The sequence below is a fragment of the Misgurnus anguillicaudatus genome, chromosome 11 (assembly GCF_027580225.2).
Source record: "Misgurnus anguillicaudatus chromosome 11, ASM2758022v2, whole genome shotgun sequence".
Classification (NCBI taxonomy): Eukaryota; Metazoa; Chordata; class Actinopteri; order Cypriniformes; family Cobitidae; genus Misgurnus; species Misgurnus anguillicaudatus.
Genome location: NC_073347.2, coordinates 23,307,714 through 23,325,825, shown reverse-complemented (window position 1 = coordinate 23,325,825; position 18,112 = coordinate 23,307,714). Strand labels below are relative to the sequence as shown.

Genomic DNA, 18,112 nt, shown 5'->3' with positions numbered 1-18,112 from the left:
ATATCAACACACATTGAATACAGTATGACCCGGGTATGTTGAAAGACATTTACACTGAAAATAATAAAGACTGGATTTACTTAAAAATATAATGCATCGGTTTTGCATCCATTTTTTAAAATTAAGTATTACATGGAATTTTAAGCAATTTATACAATTGCTTAAAAGTTCAAGTAAAACTTATTAAAAAAGTGGATGCCCCTATATTTTCAAGTAAAGCCAGCGTATTCTTTTTTTTTTACAGTGTATATCATGCCAATTTATTACCCAATCCACAGAATCTTTTTCTTTAAAGGGCACCTATTGTCCGATTCACGTTTTTAAAATTACTTTGGTGTGTGTGTATTAGTACGTGTTATGCAAAAAGTACAAACCCCAAAGTTATCGCCTCCAACGTAAATTTCTTTTCTTGGACTACAACAAACACATGGATTGTAGGCAACAGTTTACTTCCTGGGACAAGACCGACATTATCATAATTTCTCCCGCTTCGACTTACAGCCTGTAAGTTAACTCCTGTTAGCAACCGAATCTTTCAAACATGGTAAGGAGCGTCACATTTCTGGCTGATGTCAGAGATATTCAAGCCAATCACAAAATACAGATTAACTGGCCAATCAGGGACAGAGCTTTTCAAATCCATGCGTTTCAGGAAGAGAGTGAAATCTGGAGCTATGTATGGTATGTGGAAAATAATGTTTTTTAACCATAAACCATAAACGTGTACACATACCAAATACACAAAATAACATTATTTTTAGCAATGAAATAGGTGTTCTTTAATATAAATTTCACATGCAGTAATTCTCTGTATTTTAACTGTTTGTATGTTTAAAGACATTTACATCATGCCAGTTCATTACCTGATCCACATGTTTGAACAGCAAACTTCTTCTGTAAACTCATACTTGCATTAAACTCACATTACATTTATTTTAGAGACTTATTCATGTGTCCAGGTGTAATAGATTATGCTGACTAAAACCAACAGCCATTAAATCAATATGTAGGCTCAAAAAAAGAGTAAAAAAGAAATTAAAACAACTTTTAAAAAGTTTAATGAGTTCTGAAAACGATTATTATAAAATTTAGCATGTAGTGAGCTTGGCCGGTTGTGTCTTTCTAAATAAGTTTCCCTCTCATGGGAATTGACTGGATGCTGTGTGGGAGCCAGCGGAAACGCAGTCTGGCCATCAGAGAGTCTTCAGGGTTCTCAAACTCAGAAAAGCCCAGATGGTCGAGGATGGAATAGATGCCAGCTCTATCTGCCACCTGCGACATTGAAAGAAAATAACTCATAATAGATGTTTAGTGGAAGATTTCTAAATATGCTAAAAAAGGGGTTTACTTTCATCCCTTTATATATAAAGTTTATAAATGGTTTGATGTGCACAAAAGATGTTTTAATGGACTCAACAGAAGTTCCAGCAACATTGAGGTTTCAGAAAAACCAAAAAGAACTTTGCCACCTGAATCTAGTTGGGTTTTTGTCTTTGTATATCTGAGGATAGAGGCATGTGGTGGGCAGAGAGAAACACCTGGAGCAGAGGGTGCAATGGTTGAGCTATTGAACTGCTAAAAATGTTGAATAGGAAAATTACATTTCATTCACACTCTATAACCATTGTTCCCGCAAGCCACCCCCAGATGCTCTCTGTTTACACAATGTTTAATAAGTTGTTTTGGATTTAATGTTTTTTTTTCTTAAAGCTAGAAGACTTTATGACACATTTGAGTTTTCCCATTGTATTCCATGTCATTAGACTAAAACTAAACAACATGGCTGGATTTACAAAATGCCCGAATGAGACTGAACATGTTTTCAAACATAAACTCTTTTGACAGAGAACTCTTTGCCATTTATGTTTTGTGTGACTTATGTTTAGTTGTAGCACTGTCTAAGAGTAGGGACACAACAAACCAACGGCAACAATGTAGCTATGAGGTCGGCTCAAATTGCCCGCATGGCGCATGCTGGCTGCATCTAGGTCCAAAGTTGCTCTGACAAAAAGGCATGTGGCAATAGCTGGTATTGTCCATTACTCATGATAAAAAAACGTTTTTATCGCTTACCAGTTTCACAAACTCACAACAGACAGATTTGTGAAATATCTATTACATCTTATGATTTTTTTTTAGATTTTTAAAATATTAATGTATTGTACTGGAATGAAAGAAGGGGAAAAATTAGATAAGTGTTCTGTGTGTTCCCTCTTGACTTTGTTGTTTGCTTGCTTTGCCACTTCGTCACAAAAGTTGTCACTGGGACAGTACCTTTTAAGAAGGTCCTAATATGTACCATTTATGTACCTCATGTACCTTTGAGCTACCAGTATGTACCTTTTAAGTACAAAAGTATGCTTTTTTTGAAATGAAACTGCCCCAGTGACAACTTTTGTACCTTTTTTTAAAGTGTGATCAATATTGTGAGGGCACTACCTCGTGCATCCATTGGCTAAAGGATCTCCTCCAGGAGTCTTTCTTCTCCAGATGGAGGTAGCAGTTGAACAAGATGAGATAAATGTAGCGCTCAAGGTACTGCAGGCTTTTTAACCGCAAGCACTGAGCATCAGCCTCGGATTTAGCCGTCCTAATCTGAGAGAATTGAAAAACCAGTAAACATTGTTATTTCTCTTGTTATCCCTGTCCTTACATTTAGCTACACAGTCTGATTTTACACAGTCTTATTACGCTTGGTGTAGATAGTGACAGATGACATTTTATTTTACTTAAAAAATATATTTTCCAAGATTCAAACTAGTACTTAGGTCAAGAAGTATTCATCTCATGCTTATATTGGGGGGCTAGGCTCCCTAAGCCTTTGATCAGCAGTATTTTTTGTTGTTTTTTATCAAAGAAGTGCTCTATATCAAGGACTCCACTTCAGAAGCGTGATTTTCTGTCTACCTGTCTGTAAGTGGATATGATGATTTCCCGTAAATGGTAATGCATAGGGGTCATTGTCTCGCTGACAATATCCAGAGCAGTGTCCACTTCTCTCTTTACACGATGACCATCAGGTAAGAGCCTCACGACGTGCATCACCACCTGAACACATGTATGCACATAAACAGTATTGTAGATAAACATGGCTTGGGTCAATTGTTTAAACTTTGTATTTTGTGTGTGTGATTTTCATTATATATATATATAATGAAAATTGTTATTTTCTCCAAAATCTCTTCAGTACTGAAACAATTTTTGCATTTATGGGGGAGGAATGAATTAGTTGCAAATGTACGTGCAAAATGAGTCCATAGTGACAACTCCAATTTAAGTACCTTAAGCTATTAAAACACACAGAAATCCCTTAGCAAAAGTTGCAGCTCATAGTCTAACACACGAAGAACTCAGATGCAAACCGCTCTAAGGGCGTCTGAATGTTTTCTTGAAAATGAGCATTTTTAATCAGACTTTTAATGAATTCTGTCAACAAACTGGTATTTCTAAATAGCCTGAGGCCGGGATAAAACGGATTTGAAGCAAAAGTATTTGATAAACGTATAATACAAGCCAAAAGTATTTTGTTAATATAATTTTTGATAGGAGTGGCGTTTGGCAGATTATGTATCTGAGCTCTTAATTTTCTTTAGAAAACTAAACATTCCTTTAAAAATACCTATTGTCCATTATAAAATACTGTGATGCCAGAAATAAAAATGTTCTACTTTATTACACTGTAAAAAAAGAGATCATATGAAAAGTTTGGTTCCACAACGCAGTAAACCCATTTCGACTAATTTCGGTAAAAATGTGTTTTCTATACCAAGAAAGTGACAAGATGAAAACCACTATTTTGTGATACAAACTTTCACATAGCATCTTTAGGCTATAATAACTTTAAAAATTCAAATCCATAATTAGTTTTTTAAAGATTTATTATAAAAACGGATAAATTTTTTTCACAAAATGCAGTAAATCCAAAAAAATTTTTAAAACTTATTTTATTAATTCTATAAATTTATTGAATCAATATATAAATGTGCATTCATCTTTGCCATGTTATATTCATTTAGTTGACTAGTGGTATACACTGACTAAAAAATAAACATTAATGGCATTAATCAAAACACAATAATCAATACTTTGTCATATTAAGAACACTGTAATTCCTGCTGTCATCCTTGGGACGTCGTCGCTGAACTTTTTTGACAGAGATCATCTGTAAAACGTTTTTGTCCTGCTCGATTTTCGTTGACTTCGAGTAAGATAATGGAAAGTTTTTCACAAGATCCCCTGGGGTCAATGTGTTAGCATGAAAGAAGCTTGATGCTGTCGTGTGAGAACAAGCAACAGCTGTCATTATTCCTTCGCCCGAGTGCCTCTCATGTAAATTATTACATTTTTATGGTTTATGTTTTGTCCCACCACAGAAAACCACCAAAGGTTTATCAATGCCATCAAAAGTATTATTTTGTTTTTGTTTGTTTGTTGATCACGAAATACAAAGTAGATGAGGAAAACTAGGATTCCGTGTATATTCAAAGCTCCGCTCTTATTGTTTACAATGCGTGGAATGGTGCGCTGTGATTGGTTGAGCGGATTTATTGCATTCTGCAGAGAAGGTGGAGTGGCGTTTGTCATGGTTTGGAAAAAAGGGAGAAAAGATGACAGAATAACACGGCGGATATTAGATTTCGCGTAAAATTAAGAATTTACTTTTTTTTTAAATGCCGTTTATTGCGTTTTGGAACCAAACTCTTCATATATTTAATGTTACTTTAACTAAACTAACTTTTTAAACTTTAACTTAAAAAAGTAGGTTGAATTGACTTGCATAATTAAGCTGTTAAAGTTTTTTTTTTTTTTTTACAATAATTAGATTCATGTATTGCCATGAACTGTACCTCAAACTCTCCCTTGGTGTACTTGGCATCTGGAACACTTACAATCTCGTCGTCTCTGCACTCTGGAAAGCCCTAAAGAAACAAAGTCATGTCATGGTTTATGAGCTCAGTATTGTTCTGGCCCTTCTCCTTTAATGGCCAAAAGCTGAAAATGGCTCACATTAATGTGCCACAGGGTGAGTGTGGCAATAACCATGGCTGCAGTAGTTCGGTCTTTCCCATCAAGGCAGTTGAAGACGAAAGCACAGGAGGGATCCTCAGCCAGACTGCTTTTCATGGCTTCCAACAATCGGTCAAAAACCTGCGAAAGAGTGACGTCATTCGAAATAAGAAAGATGCTTTAGCTCTGCCACATGCTGGTGTAACCCTTTACAGTAACTTGCCTCTTCTTTAGGTGCACAATATTCAGATAGAGGAATCCGCTGGTAGGTGAGACCAGGATGGATTTTCTTCTGATCAGTAAAGAGCTCCTCTATGGTGTGACAAGTCTTCAGCATCCTCATTTGTTTGTCCTGCTCTGTAATGACCTCCAGCCACTTCTCAGACTGTAGGATGTTGTTTTTCAGTGCCAGCTCTAGTTCCTGTTTCAAAGAGCCTGGTTTAACTATTTTAATTAGGGCTGCATAAAAACTAATCACAGCTAATCATTTGCAGAACAAAAGCCCCTGTTTACATCATATATGTGTGTGTGCTGTGTATAATAATTATGTAAATTTATATACACACACATGCATGTATATATTTAAGAAATATTTACATGTGTATTTACATTTTTATATTTATATATAATTTATATTATACATAAATATGAATACTTAATATATACAAATATTTTTTTCTTAAAATTTTACATGCATGTGTGTATATTTATTATTATTATATAATAATTATTATACACAATTATACACAATTATTATACACAATACACAAACATATATGATGTAAAAAAAACTTTTATTCTGCAAACGATCAGCTGCGATTAGTTGTTATGCAGCCCTAATTTTAATATTGCGACAAGGTAACCTTGTGTCCCTCTAATACTTAAATAAAATATGGTTTAAAAATGCACATTTTATGGTAAATAAAATATGTATATGTGAGCAAAGCAGCAGCATTGGTTGCATAACCAATTTTTACATATTTCTAGGTTGCAATATATTAATAATTAATATTAAGTATTAAGTACTAATAAGTATTTTTTTAATAACGGCCATAAATTGTTAAACGTTTAAACTGCGTGATTAAGAATTATTACAAACCTCATTTACATGTGAATGCACATTAAATTAATCTACACTGAACAAAACTCAGAGCCCGAAGGCTAGCTGTAAACTGCTTAAATCATCTGTATTCAGTCAGACTTACTGAATAGAAAGTGCTGTGTGTGGGCAGAAAAAATATGCACTGCTTACGTTTGCTGAATGAAACAGAACTAATACCGTGTTAGATTTGTTAAATAATAAATTCATATCTAGTCCTGAATAGATAAGTGAACGCCATTATGTTTGGATATGATGCAATAGATCCCCAAATTTTCTCGTCTGGTACACCTGAAGCTGCCCTGGGTGTTGAACCCACACTGGAATGGTCTGCTCCAAATAGCCAGGTTCTCTCGGCGTGAACGTTTGTCCATTTTCCTCCAACACAAGCTCCTCTTGTAAATTTATCCAGAGAATTCCAGAATGTCTTCGTTTTTGGTCTGTCAGGTAGGACAGCACAGAAGACAGAGCCTGAATAGACACGAACAAGATTTGATTAGTTCCTATCAGACATCGCAGACAGCCAGGATTTAGAAGATTGCGCTGCACATTTCCAGCTAATAAATGCCTCAAAATGTGTTTACCTCTGAGCTTGGCTGGCCCATTCCATACAGAGCCATTTTTGAAACACGTCTGAAATTTGCCACTTTCATGTCCTTGGCTGTACTGAGCAGATCTGTTACTAAAAATTCGCTGGATACCTTCAAAAGAAATTGAAGTTATGTTCATGCCTATATGTGTACATGTAGTGTGTAAACCTATAGTTTAGAAGAATCTGCAAACTTACAAAGTTAGCCTTTGATAAGTTTTATAATTCAACCTATGGTGTTACTATTTAAATTTTATATACAGCGGGGAAAATAAGTATTTGACACATTAGCATTTTTATCAGTAAGGGGAGTTCTAAGTGGGCTATTGACACAAAATTTCCACCAGATGTAGCCATCAAGCCAAATATTGAATTCATACAAAGAAATCAGAACATTTAAGTATACAAGTTGAGTCATAATAAATAAATAATTAACCTTTTTATGACTCAACTTGTATACTTAAATGTTCTGATTTCTTTGTATGAATTTAATATTTGGTTTGATGGCTACATCTGGTGGAAATTTTGTGTCAATAGCCCACTTAGAAATCTCCTTACTGATAAAAATGCTGATGTGTCAAATACTTATTTTCCCCTGGAATATCAGCTCTGTTCAAAAACAGCAATTGTCTGTAAAACTTTTAACAATGTGGTCTAAACTTATTTAACCTCTGTTATTCTAACTTAGAAATTATTTATCCTCTATGTCTTTGCACTAAATCCCTCACCAGAACTCTGATCCCATCAGTTATAAGGTCGGCTGGTGCAGAGAACTCCGTGTTATTTACGGAGGTCAGCAATCTGTAGATCCAAGCATTCATATGCATCCAATGACTGAAGCTCTGGGGAAATGCCTGTGGATACTAATATGATGGAGAGAAGACAATCAACACTGTAAAAAATAAATTGTTGGCTCAATGAATTATTTTTTAGTAACTAGTTCCACAGAAATTTTACGTTCACTCAATTTCTGTCTCCAAAGTGTTACCTGGATTGATGTTTTTTAGTTGGCCCAAATTTGACTCAAATATAAAAAAGTATGTTGGCTCAATTAGCTTTATAGTTCATTCAACTAAAATGTTTTAATCAGTTGAATCTTTAAAAACTTACAGCAAATACTCTGTCAATTCAAATTTAAGTATTTACTCAATGCTTTATGTGTTACTTCAATTAATATTTATTATTTGGGATTTTTTTTAATAACATTTTTAAATTATTTATCAAATACTTTATGCTGGTGTTGTAAACAAAATAATTAACTTCAGTCACATAAAAACAAAAGCTTTTTATTCACTTATTCACTTATCATACAGACTGAACATACATAATTAAGTCTTCTTTAAATAGAGGGCATAAAACAGTCCAAAAGGCCTCCAAAGTCAGTCAGAACATCTCCAGGGCCATTTAGGAGACTTTACTCAGCCAGTCCAAGCGGAGACTGTCTCGCTATGTCTCGGGTCTGCCTCTCACATCATCACCGCTCTGGTTTGATAAACAGAGGAATATAAACACACACATACATAAATAACATGTTTAATATGTGTAACCTACAGGTACCCCATAAAAGGTGGTAAATGACCAGGCACAAGGCAGTGGTGAAGTTTTAACTCAACAACATTTTTATTCAAACAAATAGAGACAATAGGATGTAACGCAAATCTCCAATGCAGATACCCACAAAGAAATCAAAAGAAATAAAACAATATAAAACAGAGCGACCCCCAGATGGCCACAGGTTACCTATTCGTGTGAAGATAATGTGTTAGACAAATGTGCTCGCACTGCAATCCACTCACAGCAAATCACACTGCAGACCTAAAGAAAAAGACATAAGAGTGACCAAACCACCACACCATCATCCACCAGTGAAGGCAACCCCGCAGCCACCGATGGGTCAAAATGAAAATCTACAAAAGAAAACAAAAACCAATATTAGCAACAGTGGGTACTGCAAATGAAGTACATAAACACTTTAAACTAGAAATCATTCGGTTTGTTCTCTGATTGTGACCTTAGTTCTTATATGGTCAACCTAAAGAAACAACACTTTAAAAGGAAAATTAAATATCAAATAAACGGTAACCGTGCATCCCTCTACCATCCTTTATCTTGTTTTAGTGATATTCAGGCAACCAGCAAGTCCTTAATACTGCCAAACGATGCCTCATATGTTTGACACTAATATCACTAGTGTTTGATATACAACTGCAGACAAACGATCTTTACTCCTGCTGGTCTATTGCCATTACGCAATACATCGCGCTGTGTTTTCTTAGCTTTGTCGTAGCTACCTTTCATGGATTAGCGGTAGGACCAAAGGAGGAAGTGAAAGAACGAATCATACCACTTCCTTTTATAGCACTAAGGCTGATGGGATTTGTAGTTCCCAAAACACACCCGTTACAATCCACCCCCTAGATTTAAATCGACGTCCCGTCGATTACTTTAGAACACTACAACCAAGGACGGAACATTACATTAGGCCCATTGTTAGACAGTCTTATCATAGGAAGAGCAAGCTGATCACTTAGCTGGACTTCATTAGCACATACTGGCCGAGGGAGACGATGTGGATTTGAGTGAGACCCAGCTGTCGGCCTCTTGGTTCGTCTTACTACCACTTCCAGTTGTTGTGGGGGCTGATGGTCTTTAGAAACATCTTGATAGGCATCATCTAACAGAGGTTGAGGCATATTACCTTTATCTTGAGTAATGACATCCTCAGGTGCTAGGGCCACAATGACATTCTCCTCATCTCTGTCTCCAAAGATTTCATGACGGTCCCCTAAATTCAAGAGTCCAGGATCATCCAATGAAATATAAGCTGGTCGCAATTCACAACGGTGAATATGTCGAAGATTACCACCTCCTTCCAACGGAACAATGGAGTAGACTGCTCCGTGTTCATCTGGGCATCGGACCACTTTATAGGGAGTAGCATCCCAGGCATCCTGGATCTTATTCCTGCCTTTTATGTTATGAGCTCTCTGATACACCACCTGGCCTTCTTGTAATTTTTCATGGGACACCTTAGAATCATTCAATCGGGCACGATGCTCTGCGGCAGACTTTAGGCGGGCTCGAGCCTTATTAAACATCCGTTCCAGATTATCTTTGTGGTCCACTACCCAATCCACTTCACTCTGGGTCTGACTATCCAATCCTAATATAATGTCAAGGGGTAGATGTGGTTCCTGTCCAAACATAAGTACATAAGGACTGTGTCCAGTAACTTGATGCTCCGTGGTATTATAAGCGTATACTACCTGGGCAAGATGGTCTGGCCAATGGCATTTTTCTTCCGGGGGCAGAGTACGCAGCAAATCATGCATTGTTCTATTAAAGCGTTCACATTGCCCATTTCCTTGTGGTCTATAAGGTGTTGTACGAGTTTTTGAAATGCCATACAGCCTACATAACTCTTGAATCAGTCTACTTTCAAAGCACCGCCCCTGATCTGAGTGGATTTGTCGTGGTACTCCAAATAAGTAGAACCAACGTTCTACCAAGACCCGTGCCACTGTTGATGCTGTTTGATCCCTTGTCGGAATGGCTTGCGTGAATTTTGAAAACACGTCCGTCATGACCAGTACATTTTCAAGTCCATTTGATGCAGGTTCCAGCAAGGTGAAATCAATAGCCAGTATATCCAATGGCCTCTCCGCCGTCAAGTGCCCCATAAAACTACGTACTTTTGGTCGTACCACTTTCGCTAAGGTGCAACGTTGGCATCTCTTACACCATTCCTCAATGAACTTGAACATACCAGGCCAATAACATCGAGTTCTCACTAAGCTTGTTGTTCTTTCAATCCCTTGATGGCCGTGATCATCATGCAAACTTGTAAGGACCCTTTCTCTGAGGGCGGCTGGCAATACAACTTGACGGATTTCTCGATGTTCATCTTGTGGGAAAAAACGGCGATATAACACTGCCTCTATCTTAATCAGCTTTCCCCACTGCCGTACTAATTCAAGTACTTCCGATGGCTCTGACGCCCTTTCCTGTGCATCTGGTGGTCTTTGCCGATCCCAATAAACAAGAAATCGTCCAATAACTGCATCAGATTCTTGTAGCTTGCTAAGATCTTCTCTCGGTTGTTCGGGGAAAACAGAAATGGTTTCACTTGCAACATGTTGACAGTTCTGAGCACATTGATATAACTCTCTTGGTATTACAGTAGTCATTGCCAGTTCGGCTACAGGTGCAGCAGTTTTTCTAGACAGAGCATCAGCATTCACATTGGATTGTCCAGGCTTATACTTAATTTCCAAATCAAAATCCGCAAGCTGGTTAGCCCATCGTTGTTCCAACGCCCCCAATTTTGCGCTGCGCAGATGACTGAGTGGGTTATTGTCTGTATACACCAGGCATTTCTGACCAAGTAGATACTCTCTGAATTTTTCAGTAACAGCCCACTTTAGAGCCAAAAATTCCAGTTTCATGGAGCTGTAATTCTGCATGTTACGTTCTGAGGGTCGCAAACCTCGGCTGGCAAATGCAACTGGCCTGTACTTGCCTCCCTCTTCCTGCGATAGAACTGCTCCTAGACCTTGGTGACTTGCATCAATATCCAGGATAAAGGACTTACTAAAATCAGCATAAGCTAGCACTGGGGCATTGATTAAAGCTGCTTTAAGAGTTTGAAATGCATTTTCACATGACTCAGTCCATTTAGTCCCTAGATCAATCTTTGGCCGCTTGGTTTTCTTTCCCCTGATCACTTCTGCCACCAACGTATTCAAGGGTCCAGCAATACAAGAAAAATTCTTCACAAACCGCCGATAATAGCTTGCAAAGCCGAGAAAGGATCGAAGTTCTTGGAGATTTTTCGGGCGAACCCACTTAGCTACCGCAGATGTCTTTTCCGGATCTGTACTGACGCCCGTAGACGAGACCACATGCCCCAAATAACGGACCTCTGGCTGAAAGAAATGGCACTTACTCAGCTTTATCTTTAAATTCTGTTGTCGCAGTCGTTCTAGCACCAACTCAAGTCGCTGAAGATGTTGCTCGACAGTTGCTGAAAAAACAATCACATCATCCAAGTACAGCAATAAAGACTGAAAACTCTGGTCGCCAAAAATTCTCTCCATTAGCCTTTGAAAAGTACTTGGGGCATTACATAATCCAAAGGGCATCCTATTAAATTCAAAAAGGCCAAATGGGGTGCAAAAGGCAGTCTTAAAACGATCAGTTTCAGCTACTGGCACCTGGTTATATCCACTTGCCAGATCTAATGTCGAAAACCACTTTGCTCCAGTCAAGGCATCAAGCGACTCCTCTATCCTTGGTAAGGGGTAGGCATCCTTGCGAGTCCTAGAATTGAGCTGGCGATAATCAACACACATCCTCAGTGAGCCATCCTTCTTCTTCACCAACACAATGGGTGATGCATATGGGCTACAACTCTCCCTAATGACTTGACTGTCCAACAACTGCCTAATGTGTGCCTTTGCGGCCTCAAACTGGCTGGGAGGAATTCTACGATATCGCTGACGTACTGGTGTATCATCCACTAGTGGGATTTGATGATCAATTAAATTTGTACACCCCAAATCACCATCATGCTTAGAAAAAACATCAGAATATCTTGTTAATAATCTCCCAACTGCCTCCTCCTCAGTCCCTGACAGCCCCTGCAATTTTAGCCCTTGAACATCAATGCTTGAAGTTATGGTAATGGCTTGACATTGTACAATCACTGTATTAGGGTCAGATTGTAAATCTGCTTTGAACACAATGTCCTGTTCTGATTTAATAACTACCTCTGCACTAGCCAAACTACCCAATCTTATTCTTGGTGGCAAATATAAAGCTTCTGTACCAACATTGACCACTGGTATCTGAACTATACCTTGTGTACATTGAACTAAGGCCGGTGATATTAACACCCCAGGAGGCAACCCCCCATCACTGGGACCTAAAGGTTCTAAAACAAAGGTGGTACAACTTTTTATACTCTTAGGGCACAATGCAGGTACTAACCTCGTGGTCCCAGCTGGAATCTGAACCGGATGGAGGGACTGCACTCTCACGTAACCAATAAATCCAGGAAAAGGGGCATCATCTGCTCGCTGACACTGAGACAAGGCATCTTTCCAGCCTATCTCTGCCTGCCTGACCTGTGGGACTGAGAATAGTGCTGTGCCATGTTTTTCAAATAGATCATTATAACATTGACCAATCACATTCATACCTAAAAGACCTGGGGTCAGCTCTTTCCGCTGATGAAACCCAGCATCAACAGGATCTTTCACAACCAAAATACCTTGTCTAGGAAGAGTTTGCCCCAATACGGTCACGTCCACTTCCAAGTATCCCACATATGGTATTTCAAGACCATTAGCTGCTTTTAATTGGAGCCAACTACATTTTTTCAGTACATCTACTCCCAATTGTTGAAAATGCTTCTCAAAAAATGACTCTGTTACAGTAGTAACCATTGACCCTGTATCTAATAAACAAGAAATCTCAACCCCACCCATAAGCACAGTTACAATGGGACATTTGCCCACAAGACGTTGTAAAATAGTAGGGCAGACGGGTGACTGTGAAACTTCACTATTATTAACAGTTTGACTCAGAACTGTAGGGGATGCCACACTATCATGCTCCTCCACTGAAGTTTCATTTACATTTACTTGGGGTGTTCTAGGGTTCGACTCTATAGGCCAAGGTTGTCGACAATGTCTAGCTATATGCCCAACCTTATTACAACGAAGACATCGTCGTGAACTATTTTGTCTAGTTGAGGTAACAGAGAACTCATTCTTTTGAGACATTAAACTATCAAAACGTTGGGTGAGTTCAGTTATTTGTATCTGTTGCTGCTTCAACATCTCTTTAACCTCTTTTAACTCTGTAGACTCATGAAATTTAACTTTAGGCTCATGCTCAACTACTCGGCCTTGAGTCAAATTGCACCATGGCTGAACACGTGAAGCAGCTATTTCCCCGTTTCCCTCTTCCACCCACCTAAGAGCTTCACTTCGAACCTCCAGTAGAGTAGAAGATGGCTTCTCCCGTACTAATCGTTTTAATTCACGTTTCAGCATCACATCTCGAACATGTTCCATAAACTGATCACGAAGAACCCTATCAGAGTTCGGAACACTTTCTGGATTACCACAAAGAATCAAGTCCATTAAAGACATTAAAGCATGGGAAAATTCAGTCAATGATTCACCCTCTTTCTGTTTTCGTTCAAAAAACCTCTGTTGTAGTTGTACAAATGTCTGTTTCCCCCCATACAAGTCTCTTAAAATATCAAAAACAGATTCTGGAGTTTCCCTAGTAGCTTGTGGACGGAGTTTTATCTCCATTCTAGCTTCCCCCCCCAGATGATCAAGCAAAAACACAACCTTCTCTTTATCAGACCAACCCCTGCCCTCAATACACACCTTGGCCTCTTCAGTCCAGTCCTCAACGCTTAATGTGGAGTCCATATTCCCATAAAACCGTGGGCATTTCCTTTCTCGTGGAACATAAAATACCCTACTCAAAGACACTGGAGATGAAGAATTAGCATTTGTCATAGAAGGGGGCCGTTGGTTAGAAGCATTGCTACTGGAGGGGGGATTCTCTCTCGTCAGCTGCTCATTTTGAGCCTGCAGCTGCCGTATCTGCTCCCGCAAGTCTAATAGTTCTTGTTCCATCTCTGTTGACAAATTTGACAAAGTTCAGGGAAAAAAAAAAGTGATAGAGGTCCCACGAAGTGAAGTCCAATGATGCAGAGTCTGATGATCAACCTCATGCACGATTACCGTTTATTATTTAAAAAAAACTAACAAAACTTCACAACCACCTTCGCCAACAGAGATGTTTGCCGACTACGCCAATTGTAACCTACAGGTACCCCATAAAAGGTGGTAAATGACCAGGCACAAGGCAGTGGTGAAGTTTTAACTCAACAACATTTTTATTCAAACAAATAGAGACAATAGGATGTAACGCAAATCTCCAATGCAGATACCCACAAAGAAATCAAAAGAAATAAAACAAAATAAAACAGAGCGACCCCCAGATGGCCACAGGTTACCTATTCGTGTGAAGATAATGTGTTAGACAAATGTGCTCGCACTGCAATCCACTCACAGCAAATCACACTGCAGACCTAAAGAAAAAGACATAAGAGTGACCAAACCACCACACCATCATCCACCAGTGAAGGCAACCCCGCAGCCACCGATGGGTCAAAATGAAAATCTACAAAAGGAAACAAAAACCAATATTAGCAACAGTGGGTACTGCAAATGAAGTACATAAACACTTTAAACTAGAAATCATTCGGTTTGTTCTCTGATTGTGACCTTAGTTCTTATATGGTCAACCTAAAGAAACAACACTTTAAAAGGAAAATTAAATATCAAATAAACGGTAACCGTGCATCCCTCTACCATCCTTTATCTTGTTTTAGTGATATTCAGGCAACCAGCAAGTCCTTAATACTGCCAAACGATGCCTCATATGTTTGACACTAATATCACTAGTGTTTGATATACAACTGCAGACAAACGATCTTTACTCCTGCTGGTCTATTGCCATTACGCAATACATCGCGCTGTGTTTTCTTAGCTTTGTCGTAGCTACCTTTCATGGATTAGCGGAAGGACCAAAGGAGGAAGTGAAAGAACGAATCATACCACTTCCTTTTATAGCACTAAGGCTGATGGGATTTGTAGTTCCCAAAACACACCCGTTACATATAATAAAGTTTGACGGTGAAAGACTTTATTCCCTAAATAACGTTAATATTAGGCCAAACTTCCCTCAGACATCACACATAATTAAACACTATTGGGCGGTTTTCTCGGACAGGGCTTTTCACTGACTAAAATAACTTACTGACATCTCTTAACATATGAGTGCTATTGTTTTGTCTCAAAATGCACGCCAGTATTGTATTATATAAGGTTTGTTTGTAAAAATGTCCCAATAATAATAAAGACCAAGTTCTAAACTCTGTCCGGTAAACCAACCCTATATCCAGGCTTTTTATCTTAACTAAAATAGCTCCACTTTACTTCGGTCACATAACATAACACACTTCTAATATATCTTTACAAAAATATAATTACAAAAACGTCGAGTATTTGCGTCTTTGCCAATTAATATATTCTAAAATTAACATTTAATTACAAACACTTACCTGACGTGAACTTGAGGAAACGGCTGACTTGTTGTGTCCTTCCTTGTGTGAATCAGTAAGTGATTCCAGCTGTTGCGTGCGGATTGATCTCAGATGAAATGACCTGTGATCCAGATCCTTCCGAGTTAAAACATTTTAAATTCAAAATACACAGACGCACGCGCATACATACATACATGCACACGCGCACGCACACGGGTACACACACGGGTATATTTAGAAGTTTTAAGATTGTTACGATATTGGGACTATTTCTCCACTCGCACCTTCAGCTCTGAAGTTCAAATTCGCAGGCAGTACGCAGCCCAGTTATAACAAATGTGAAAGATATGAAATATCATTCAACAGCGATATCATTTAAGTGCAAACCTAAAATATGATTTAAAACATACCGGTAAACCTTTTATTATTAAGTATAAGAAATTAAAATGAATTAAATCGCATGTTTAAACGCCACAGAGATATCAGAGCCATCAGTCGATTTCTGATGGGCTTGCCGAGGCGAGGCTGCGCTGGGCGGGGTGTGAGCGCTTAAGTGTCTGTGATTTTCTGGAGCTCATCTGGGTAGGGTTGCACCAGTCGTTCGTAAGTTCTTACTTAAACTGGGACATAAAGTCCAAACTAGAGGCTTAGTAACTACTAGCTAGTTTATAACTAACTCTTTACTTAATTCGGTTGCACCACTTGTTCTTAAGGCAGAACGTAGCTAGTAGGTCGTAAGCTCTCCATAAAGTAATGCGTTGTCGCATAGAATGACGTTTATTTTCCTTAACCCAATCACAAGCCTTCTAATGGGCAAACAGGTAATAGTCTGTACAGTACGTAATTTCAAACTCATTCTTGTCTCGCCTAAAATGAAAGTTAAAGACGTTAAAGCATATGTTATCAAACTCAAAACATTACACTTTTAATTGAAAATATATATCCCACACATGGAAGAGAAAATAAACAGGAAGAAATTTTAAATCTTATTTTAATTGATGGATACACAGAAAATTAAACAGTTTTTGAAAACTCGTTGACGAATTTGCGGCTCTTGATAATTAATACGAGCTCATCGATGTTATATAATTTGGATGACATCTTATTCCAAACGTTATTCATGGACAGGGGCTTCCGTAAATATTTAGTTCCAACGTATTGTTACGTTTAAACTAAGTTTAATGGTGCAACGCAAAAACATTTAGTAGTGCGTAAGTTGTAACTTAGTGCCCATTTACGTCGTAACTAAGCTACGTTGTAACTTACGCACAGCTGGTGCAACCGGCCCCTGGAGCTCTTCTCCGTCCGAAAGTGTCCGAGCACATTTTTAAATAGACGCTATATATATTAACCGACCGCATATGTAAGCAATAAGGTACGAGAGGCTGTGCTGTATCGTGAATAAGTAACGGCTGAAGGGCGTTGTTAGGCACGACGCGAAGCGGAGTGCCTGCAACCCCTTCAGCCGTTACTTATTCACGATACAGCACTTGCCTCGAGTACCTTATTGCTTTTATAAAACGGTTACCACATAATATTAAAGTAAAAAAAATATTAGTGCAACTTTCATGAAGTTAAATCAATAAAAGCATTCCTTCCGCTAGAAAAAATAGTCCCTGACTGCGAACAATAACATGAAAGCTCAAATAAAAACAACAAACTGTTCTCAGACTTTGTCTCATTATATGTTTATGTGTTGCTAAGGGTGTTGCTAAGGGCGCAGTGATATTAAATAGGCTGCGTTTACACTTGGCATTAACATGCGACCTGTATCCGGATGTTGTCCACATACACATTGAAAAGACAAGTGTAAACGCGTCTGTGATCGGAATGTTATCCGATCTGTGTGTCCTGATGCAGAGGTAGTCGAGGACGCATTGTGATCGGATCTCAGTGTAATGTAAACGCAATCCAGCCATCGTATCTGCATTTACAGGTCAACATCACAAAAAACCCCGCCCACTATCATCTCCTCTCACTGACAGCTGTCAAAAATAAAGGACGTTAGGTCATGGAGCGCAGGTGAGAGACGCATACATTCGTATTTGTGGAGCAATGGAAGCTACGCTTAAAAGTATCTTAATAAATCGATATTCAAAAGCATTTTAACACTGCTGACTGTATTTAAGTTATTCAGGCATATATGTTCCTATTCAGGGTGCGATTTGCCAGGGGGGATGCGTGGGATTTCCCCCTTTCTGGTCAATGTATCCCTGCCTCTGCTTTATTATTTTTATCCCCGGTGGGGATAAATTTATCCCCCCCTCAAAGTGATCAGTGCTAC

The 18,112-nt window shown here is 38.5% G+C and overlaps 1 protein-coding gene across 5 annotated transcripts in view; it reads right to left on the bottom strand.

Annotated features, from left to right (window-relative positions):
* Positions 1-271: 271 nt before the first annotated feature.
* The window catches only part of pald1b (phosphatase domain containing paladin 1b), a 28,103-nt gene continuing 10,262 nt past the window's right edge, over positions 272-18,112 (bottom strand). For 3 of the 5 annotated variants that reach the window (XM_055169488.2, XM_055169487.2, XM_055169486.2), the window contains exons 12-20: positions 7,424-7,558; positions 6,691-6,807; positions 6,398-6,577; positions 5,231-5,428; positions 5,008-5,148; positions 4,848-4,919; positions 2,908-3,048; positions 2,440-2,595; positions 275-1,272 (exon numbers count right to left, since the gene is read on the bottom strand). In XM_055169488.2, the coding sequence (XP_055025463.2) occupies positions 1,123-1,272; positions 2,440-2,595; positions 2,908-3,048; positions 4,848-4,919; positions 5,008-5,148; positions 5,231-5,428; positions 6,398-6,577; positions 6,691-6,807; positions 7,424-7,558 (1,290 nt within the window). In that variant the 3' untranslated portion in view covers positions 275-1,122. Of the gene's footprint in view, positions 1,273-2,439; positions 2,596-2,907; positions 3,049-4,847; positions 4,920-5,007; positions 5,149-5,230; positions 5,429-6,397; positions 6,578-6,690; positions 6,808-7,423; positions 7,559-18,112 lie in introns of all 5 variants that reach the window. The other 2 variants (XM_055169489.2, XM_055169490.2) reach the window with 2 other exon arrangements.